This window comes from Bactrocera neohumeralis, chromosome 2 (assembly GCF_024586455.1).
Source record: "Bactrocera neohumeralis isolate Rockhampton chromosome 2, APGP_CSIRO_Bneo_wtdbg2-racon-allhic-juicebox.fasta_v2, whole genome shotgun sequence".
NCBI lineage: Eukaryota > Metazoa > Arthropoda > Insecta > Diptera > Tephritidae > Bactrocera > Bactrocera neohumeralis.
Genome location: NC_065919.1, coordinates 34556038 through 34565239, shown reverse-complemented (window position 1 = coordinate 34565239; position 9202 = coordinate 34556038). Strand labels below are relative to the sequence as shown.

Below are 9202 nucleotides of genomic sequence, written 5' to 3'. Positions count from 1 at the left end.
TGTAAATACTATGATGTAAGAGCCATAGCTCAATAAGATGGTACGCTTATTATTGGCCAGAACATATGTAATATGGTACTGTAATAATAAATTTTTTAATATTCAGAATTGTAAAACAGAAATTTCAAAAACCTATTGTAAACTAAATAAAAAAGTACATGTTTGTCAAAAATTTTAAACAAAAAACAAGGAAAATGTAATAAATTAAAAGAAAAAAAACCTACAAATTGAAGAAATTAAATCAGGAGCGATATTAGTTTCAGGAAAAAATATTGTAGATAATCAAACATTAAATGGAACATATTTAATTACATTTGAAAATTATACTGTAATAAATAATCAATCTTATGAAAACATTGAAGTAAAAATGTGGAATTATTTTAAAAATAACCATATAAATAATTTTGAAATTGTAGAATATTTTGAAACAACCAACAAACTGTTAAAATTAGATAATATAAATATTTTAGCAGAACGGAACAAGAGCATAACAGTCCATTCATATTTTTGGTACATAATTTTAATTTTGGGAATCATTTTCATAACTTACTTATTACTAAAATTAAAACAATCTCGCGAAATTCCCAGACCAATCGAAAATACGCAATTTCAAGAAATCACTTATAATTTTCTTTTGGACCAAATCTATAAATTAACTCAAAATAATAGTGAATCGGGGACGATTCATTTTAGGAAGGGGGGAGTTAACGATAGCCTCCGCATAGAAACCTTACCACAACTGTAAATAAAATTGAATCTTTGCACTTTGCAATTACATTGTCTCATAAATTAGAAATATAATTAACGTTTTTGATTATTTAAGAATTCGATATGCTTTTTCCGTACTGAATCCAAGAATCCATTATTATCAAAACAATATCGCCTCACAAGAAGGCATAACAATAACAATCGTAAAGAAATCAGAACACTTAACGTTCTGCTGAAATTTGCTGTCACAGCTAAAATTGTAATTAACTCTTTGTTCTGGATTCAATCAAGCTGATGCTTAAACTTCAGCTTTAACTTTAAGTAAATAAAACCAAAATGTATATCCATATATTGGTATTTCAGAAGTAAAGATTTGATTTGTATCTAACAATCCACTAGAACCACACGTGGTCTTATTTCATCCGCGCGTTCGCGGATATAAAACATATATTTTTTTAAAAACTCCCTCGTTGCGGGAATTAATTTGTATACCGATCTGTAAATTATATGCAGCATCGTTTGCGTATAGTAAATATGCGAAGAGTACATTCCTTAACATTGGAATTATTATTTTTCTCATTTAACACTGAAAATGCTCAGCGTGTTTCACCACAGAAAAATTATTAGCGTGTTTCACCACATTTAACATCAGAGGACACGAAAATACCAGAATTGAGCATTTTCAGTGTTAAATGAGAAAAATTATGCTATTTCCGATGTTAAGGAATGAACGCTTACAGATTCGCATATTTACAATGCGCAAACGACTCCCCACTAGCAAAAGGTAATAGGTAGTGTATGAATTGGTAAGAGCCAAAGTGAGGGTCTTACTGCTGAATTCATTGCTGAATTTTAACACAGCGATGTCCTAGGAATTTCAGAACAGATCAACTCACATACCCAGGGATACAAATCGATCAGCTGTACGCATTACCAAGCTATATATCTGAAGACATGAATTAGTCAGTTGTAAGCATTACCGGCTCACATACCTGGGTATACGAATCTATCAGTTGTGCGAATTACCGGCTCACATACCTAAATACATATATGAATCGATCAGTTGTGCGCATTTCCTACTAAAACGAATCCAAAATAAATATCTTATAGTTTTATATTTTTTAATTCAATTAGAAATAATAAAGAAATCCATTTCAGTACAAATTACTATAATTAAGATTTTACATTTAAAAATAATGTCAATGTTACTTAAATTAATTGTTTTCATACTTTAATTTATTATATTTGTTTATCTTTTTGTTTTTTCAAAGAGCCCGCTTTGTGATATCGGGTTTTACCCATCTTGAAAGCTCTTTTGAGCTCCCGCTCATAATCGCCTTTAGTGAAACCTTCCACTTGCATTGCTTCTAAAAAAAATAAACAAAGTGTATCAAAACAAAGACTTATTAATTACGGAAAAGTGAAATTTACCATATATGACATTATTTAGGCACTCAAACTTCTTGAATGCCACCTTGTCTTGCAGTCCATCATAATTTAACTGCACCATGACGCTATCGCTGAGAATTTTTTTCATTCCGTTTGTAACTCCAATTGATCCAATAATGTTTTTTATAATAGACACCTGAAACACCGATTTAGTTGCTGATAATGAATATATATACATACATATATGTTGGTAAGACTTTAGACTTACGTATATATATTTATTTTTGGAAACATCATCTTCAATTTCCGTTAGTTGCATTACGTCGCAAACTGGGAATTTTGTTTTCTTCTCCACTTTATTAAGCACTTGCTTCATCAGCAAATTGTTCTGTGCCTGGCTGCTTATTAAGGCTGCAATAGATTTTGCCTGCTCTAAAATAAAAATGTTTATGTAGAAAATTATGTGCAGTCACTAACAAATTTAAGTATAAATTTGTTTTCTTATGATATTCACTCCGTTTTTCATTCTTAATTTAAAACTATTTTTATATATGTTAAAATAGTTCTACAACAACAACAAATTCAAACTTTTTACAAAATACAGAAAAATTCACAATTTGTTTAACAAAATTTTTTAAAAATTTACGAAAATAGTTTAGCATGAATGTCGTAAGGAAAACACTTTATACTTAATCAATACTAATGGTAATATTGATTCTAACCATCCAATTTTGTTATAAGTTCGTCTATTTTTTGCTTGATTTTATTTAGTTCATTTTGAGTATTTTCCGGAACTACAAATATACAAAAAACAATAGTGAATTAAATTACTTGTTTGGGCTGAGATTAACTTTTTTGGTCGTTGGGGTTGGAGTTTTTGGCTCGAAAATGTGAAAAAATTTCGGTCAAAAAGTTCTACACCAAAAAGTTAATTAAATTTGTTGAAAATTTATTTAATATTAACATACCTGGACTAATGTTTTCATCGCTTAATGTAGCATTGCATCTGAATACCGGAGTTGAAGTAAATAAGTTTTGTGACATCTTTGAGTATCGACTTTTACTTAAATTGAATGCAGTATAGGAATGAATAAATATTCGTTGGCATTAAATGGAAAGTAAAAAAGTTTGTAGTTAACCTGATTTATATTAAACGTTTCTTCGTTTGCAGTGGGGGTTTTGTTCGCAGTAAAAATTCCTAAATCTGTTAGCGAATTCAAAGGTTTTTCGAAATATGCTTTACAATTTGTAAACTAAATGCAAATATGTTCCAGGCGAAACACTTCTTATAATTGAATCCTGCCTAATAATCAGAGACTCTGCGCAAGTTGGGACATTGAAATGCCATTTATTTAAAAGTTTCAATAAACCATCAAAAGCCACACGAGTTACGTTATTTTTCACTGCCCATTGTTTTAAGTCAACTACCAAACTACTTTCATTCACATTTTCAGTTCTAGAATTTTCATTGTTAATTTCAACCACATTTTCATTATCATTGTCACATTCACTAAGATTATAATTATTGTCATTTGAATTATTTATATTTAGAATTTCATTTATTTCGGCATTAATTAATCTTCTTTGATGACGTTTGCTGTACATACTTAAATAACTTTTAATACTTCACACGCGACCGCTTTCAACCAATACTTAAAATTTACTAAAAACCACAATCATTAAAATTGAAAGACAACAATTGTCGGCGTCGTGGCAGGACTAACGGTTACCAATTATTTTCAGAAAAGAACAACAACAAAAAAGCATCGGTTTTGTCACACAACCTATTTCCTATGAAATTTAGTACTGAAGCGCTCACATACCCAGAGAGCTGGGTCGATCAGTTGTGCGGATGACCAACTCATATGAATAAAATTCGCACATTTCTTGAAGATAACAACAACGATTTTAAAGCGAAATTTTTCTCGTTTCTTGCCCCGCAACCCATTACCAACTCGCTTACTTTTTTCAGTAGTGAATTATTTTGCTACTGGGTCTGCATATAATTTATTTATGTATATATGTATGCACATGCACAAATGTATTTCTATATATTTTATATCACAGCACACAAGCATGTACGTACAAATTGAACTATTTCATGATGAATTCCTGAAAATCTTTGGAAATATACATATAATAGTCATGTTAATGTTGTTACCTAAATATTTAATTAATACATTACATATTTATATGCATATGTATTTATTTACAGGCCTTTAAAAGTTTTGATAACATGTTAAAAGACCAAGCGGTCACACATATTCAAGTATGTAATTAGGTGTGCATGTAAACTAAAAGAACCATACGCATAATGTTTGTAAATTTGTCCACACACAACCATGTTTTTTTTTCGGAGGGGGAATCTTTCTAAAGATACTGCCAGGGTGAGACTGGTAGCATCGATTCATATTGTTCGCTAGAGTACACCTCTTTCGGGACTACGCCCAGACAGTGTTAAATCACTATGTTGGACTTGCGAAACAGTATGCCTACGTAACTGCCTCTTCACTACCTACCTCCAGGGTTATTCATGTGGTCTTATGCTTCTGCGCTGCCTTTCTTTTATTCTGAGTTCTTGGAGTGCTATTGCAGTCCACTCTTTCATTTTAACCCACACCAGTTGTGATCGTAGCATGTGACTAACTATGTTGTCGGGTGTCATCCTTTCATTTGTTAACTTTTCTACGGTCTCTCTCTCCACTGCATACCTCGTGCAGAAGAAAAAGGTATGCTCTGCGTTTTCTGCGGCATTTCCACAGAAGGAACAGTGTGTTTCGTCATCATGGCCAAATTTGTGCAGGTATTCCCTGAAACAGCCATGGCCCAATAAGAACTGTGTTAAGTAGAAATCTGTCTCCCCGTGTTGTCAGTCAATCCAGGCCGGCACATTCTTAATAAGTCTATATGTCCATCTTCCTTTGTCTGCCGCGTCCCATTGCTTTTGCCACTCCTCGAGACATGTCTTTCTCTCTTTGTTGCGCTCGTCAGCCGTTAGGCGCCTATTCATGGCTTTTGTTTTACAGTAGACTCTACTTAACTCAGGGGCCATATCCGGTGGCATAAGACTAGATATGATAGCGCTCGCCTCGTGCGACACCGTTCTATGTACATATGTAAATATGTACACATATTGACATAACAGATTTTTGCAAGCTGCGTAACAATTAGGTAGTTCACAAGGTGTCATACAATTGTAAATCGTATATGAAAATCTTAAAAAAGTATTAGACTTGTGAGCATCCCTGTGAGTTGTAAATAACATATAGTCGTATCTAATCAGCTGTTTGCTAAAATTTAAATAACAAAAATGCCGCGCGCAAGTGAAAAAGACAAAATTGTAGCAGTTTTGTGCCTAAATCATATGTTTAATTTACTGGAAATGAATTCGAGTATGGGTTACATTTTTTACGGCATTTATTTCATATTTATTACACACCTTTCCTATTTTCCAGGCAACGAGGAAGATGAAGCGATTGAAAAATTTAATTCATACATGCTTTGTGTGCTAAATAATCGCAGAGGTGTTCACCTTGGCATTCCAAAATCATGCGAATGGGAGTAAACAGTGCTCAGAAAATTCGATGATAACAGGTTCAATCAAATGGTTAGGGTCCGTCCCGAGGAGTTTTGTTATATTTTAAACTTAATAAAGCATGACGAAGTTTTTAACAGAAGTTCAAGTGAAGTGCAGCTCCCAATAGAATTACAGCTTAAAATTGTCCTTTACCGTTTAGGATCATCCGGTGAAGGACAATCTGTGCGTAAAGTAGCTTCCGTTTTTGGTGTTGGTGATGGGGGCACTATTTACAATCTAACCAGGAGGATATTGAAAGCCATTTTAAAATTGAAGTCTAAATTCCTATTTTGGCCCCATGAAAGAGAAAGGCAGCAAATTGTGTCCTCAACCAGTACAGAAATGCCGGGATGTGTTGGATATGTAGACGGTTCTGAGGTTAAACTATCTGAAGCTCCTGTTAATGAGCATACGATGTACTATTCTCGCAAACGGCAATATGCGGTCAAGCTTCAAGCTATATGTAATTATAAATTGAGAATAAAGCAGTTAATAGTTGGTTATCCGGGTAGTGTACATGATGCAAAAATATTTTCGAACTGTTTACTCTTCAAACATCCGGAGCGTTTCTTGTCAACCTCGCAGTGGATAGCTGGGGATAGTGCCTATCCACTGAAGCCCTTTTTCATTACGCCATTCAGACGAAATAGCAGCGAGTACACAGAAGAAGAAAGGCACAGTTTCAACAAATATTTCTCAAAATACCGTGTACGAGTCGAGAACTGCTTTGGTCTTTTGAAAGAAAAATTCGGTAGCCTTAAGGAACTTAAATTCAAAATGCATTCGAGATCAAATAAGAATGAATGCAACGACTGGATTACTGTGTGCTGCATTCTTCACAACATTCATATTAATTTTCACATTGAAAATGAAGACGGAAATGAAGTTCCAGGTCCTCAGTTCGACTTACTATTAGAATGTAACACCAGAGATTTTCTTTTAAATTTTATACAAAATGAAACAGCTTAGTTTGTATATCTAGCTAATATGTATTGTTTCAACACTCCACTTTTATATGTTTAGGCACTCGGAGCTTTTTTGTTTATGTACGAGTAATAGTAGAGTACTCGACATAGCACAGTGTGAGATTTCGACAATCTTGGTGGAAAAATTATTTCTTTAAGATTTTGGTCATTATATGGATTATTTATAAATGAAAAACATACATTTTTCTTTTAAATATACTTTAGAAGAAAAACTTATGCTTACGGTACAACAGATTAATTAAAAATATTCCAAGAAAATTTACTTGAACTCCAAAGGAAACATTCCAAATTATAGATAATACATATATGTACATATTTATACACATAAGTATATTTCCTCCAATATATATTAGAGTAATTTTTAATAGAATCATTAAAAAAAATACATACATACTCTCTCAAAACCAATAAATGATTTGCGTTTAAACATATTATATATACAATATAGCTACATTTATTCACTTCTACATATTCAAGTATACGTGTATATTTGGCATTTATTGTACGTACATACATACGTACAAATGTACATATAAAATTATACCATTAACAAAAATTTAAATTAAACCATCGTATAAAACAATGTGTGAGTCCATCTCATTGAAAACAAAAGTAAAAAATAGAAAAATTGGTCTTTTCGTATACTAAATAAGTTTTAAAAATTTATTTGTACTTCAGCTTTAGTTCCTCCATGGCGATTCGCTCTTTCATCTGTAGCTCTAGTTGTTTGATGTTTTTTAGCGCTAATATTTCAATTTCTTTGAGCTCCACTTCTTTAGCTTTTAACTGCAACTCTTTTTCTTTTTGCTCGAACTCTCTTTCCCTTGCAGTCAATTCTGCCTCTAACTTTTGCTTTCGCAATGTCATTATTTCGCCATGGATTTGCATAATATCGGAAGCCGCTGTTCTGGAGTATATTCCTCTTTGCCTTGGAGTGGTAACTGTTTCATTTACAATAGGAATTTCAATTTGCACAGGACTTAATACTTCAATGGTAGTGTCAGCACTTTCCATTATTTCTTCAACTACAGCACAAGCATTTAGTCGGGCACCGAAAATATCGTCAAATTCGTAGAAATAGCGAAACTTTTTGAGCAAAACGTCTATATAAAGTGGATTCTTATGTATTAACAATGATATTCAATTGAAGACACAAACTCACTTTTTATAGTATCGCCATCCACGTAACCAGCGCCGGTACTTCCTTCCCATTCCTTCGCTTTATTATATGCAGATCGCATATTTCTTACTTTTGAGCGCGCTGATTTCCACTCGACCAGGATTTGTTTTTCATTCGCGAAGCGATTATAAAATAGCCGTGCCGATGGTTTCTGTAAATAACTAAGTAATTAATAGTTTCCATTTACCCTAAAATATAACATCAAACCTCAAAATCGCGATTCTCTAGAAGGAATTCAATCAACGCTTTTTCCTCGGCAACTTCCCAACGCTTTTGGGGCTTGTAGCGCTTGCGTTTTGGTAAAAACTAAAAGAAAGTATTCACAAACGTTTAAATTAAAAAATAATTCAGCATTTTTTATTATATTTACCTCAACTTCACCGTTCGTGCTCTTTATCCATTTACTTATTCGTTTAACGAATTTGCGGCCAATTTATTTCAACTAAATGCAAACAATAAGAAGAAGAAAGATAAACAAACACAGCTGATTCAAAGTTGCACTGAATAAACACAGTACTCAGAGTTGTATCGTCAAATTTATATTTTTGCATTTAAAACAGCAACAACGGCTCTACAACAGTTGTACAAAACTATGACTTACGACGTATATGACAATATACGACACCTTGTGAACTACCTAAATATTTTTTACATTCCTTGACAAATACAGTCAATCCCGGTTATGTGCCACAATCAAAAATACAGATTTTTGTGATTTGTTAAAAATATAAATACAATATGGCACATAAGCGAGTGCGGATACTTCCATAAGTGAGTGGTACTTAAACAATAATTTCTATGTACATCCATATTTCGAAAAACAAACCGTGAGATGCAGCAAGATATAGGCAGTTAAGAGGGATGATTTTCAATTAAACGGGGTACTACTTAACAGGAAATCACTGTACACATAAATCAGAGGAATATTGAATATTTTCTTTGATAAATTTCTTGACTTGAAAATCGACAAATAAACTACTTATGTTGTCCATTTTATTCTAATATATTTGAATACTTATATTTGCGCGGTTGTCAATTTTTCCTTCTTATACAAATATCAGAAATTGTTCAATTTATGATTTTTAGCTTTTGCCATCGTAGGGAAAAGACGCTTGTTGGCAAGGCATGCTTGGGGAGATGTAATGGTGTTTGTTTTTAGGAATGAAGCAAGTTTGCCTGTTGAAAGTGCGCTTGCGTTCATGAATGAAAATATTGTCGGTAAGTGTTTTTCTACAAATTTGAGCATCGACTATTTGGCTGCCATACTGAGTTGTGACGCTGCTGACGCTATTTGAAACCATTGTTGTTTTTGTAGAACAATATTCGTAATTTTTGCGGGTGACATATGTACATGTGAACGCA

General features: G+C 32.9%; 2 protein-coding genes across 4 annotated transcripts; one reads left to right on the top strand and one right to left on the bottom strand.

Annotated features, from left to right (window-relative positions):
* Positions 1-5396: 5396 nt before the first annotated feature.
* LOC126758759 (uncharacterized) lies at positions 5397-6901 on the top strand. Its single transcript, XM_050473141.1, has 2 exons — positions 5397-5489; positions 5553-6901. The coding sequence occupies exon 2, from the start codon at positions 5702-5704 to the stop codon at positions 6641-6643; it is 942 nt and encodes a 313-aa protein (XP_050329098.1). The 5' UTR covers positions 5397-5489; positions 5553-5701; the 3' UTR covers positions 6644-6901.
* Positions 6902-7087: 186 nt separating this feature from the next.
* On the bottom strand, positions 7088-8327 carry LOC126755046 (uncharacterized). 3 transcript variants are annotated; one of them, XM_050467337.1, is made up of 4 exons: positions 8211-8327; positions 8048-8146; positions 7823-8001; positions 7088-7763 (listed from the first exon to the last, which is right to left on the bottom strand). In XM_050467337.1, exons 3-4 carry the CDS (start codon positions 7899-7901, stop codon positions 7324-7326), a joined length of 519 nt encoding a protein of 172 aa, XP_050323294.1. In that variant the 5' UTR covers positions 7902-8001; positions 8048-8146; positions 8211-8327; the 3' UTR covers positions 7088-7323. The 3 variants fall into 3 exon arrangements, with proteins under 3 accessions (XP_050323294.1, XP_050323286.1, XP_050323300.1); XM_050467329.1 differs by having other exon boundaries at positions 7823-7991; XM_050467343.1 differs by lacking the exon at positions 8048-8146 and having other exon boundaries at positions 7823-7991; positions 8211-8301.
* Positions 8328-9202: the final 875 nt, after the last annotated feature.

Excerpts from the sequence above, each read along its gene's own strand:
- LOC126758759 (XM_050473141.1), top strand. The coding sequence starts at position 5,702 with ATGGTTAGGGTCCGTCCCGAGGAGTTTTGTTATATTTTAAACTTAATA.
- LOC126755046 (XM_050467337.1), bottom strand. The coding sequence starts at position 7,901 with ATGCGATCTGCATATAATAAAGCGAAGGAATGGGAAGGAAGTACCGGC. Across the intron at positions 7,764-7,822 it reads GGATGGCGATACTATAAAAA|ACGTTTTGCTCAAAAAGTTT; the intron begins GTGAGTTTGTGT and ends CACTTTATATAG.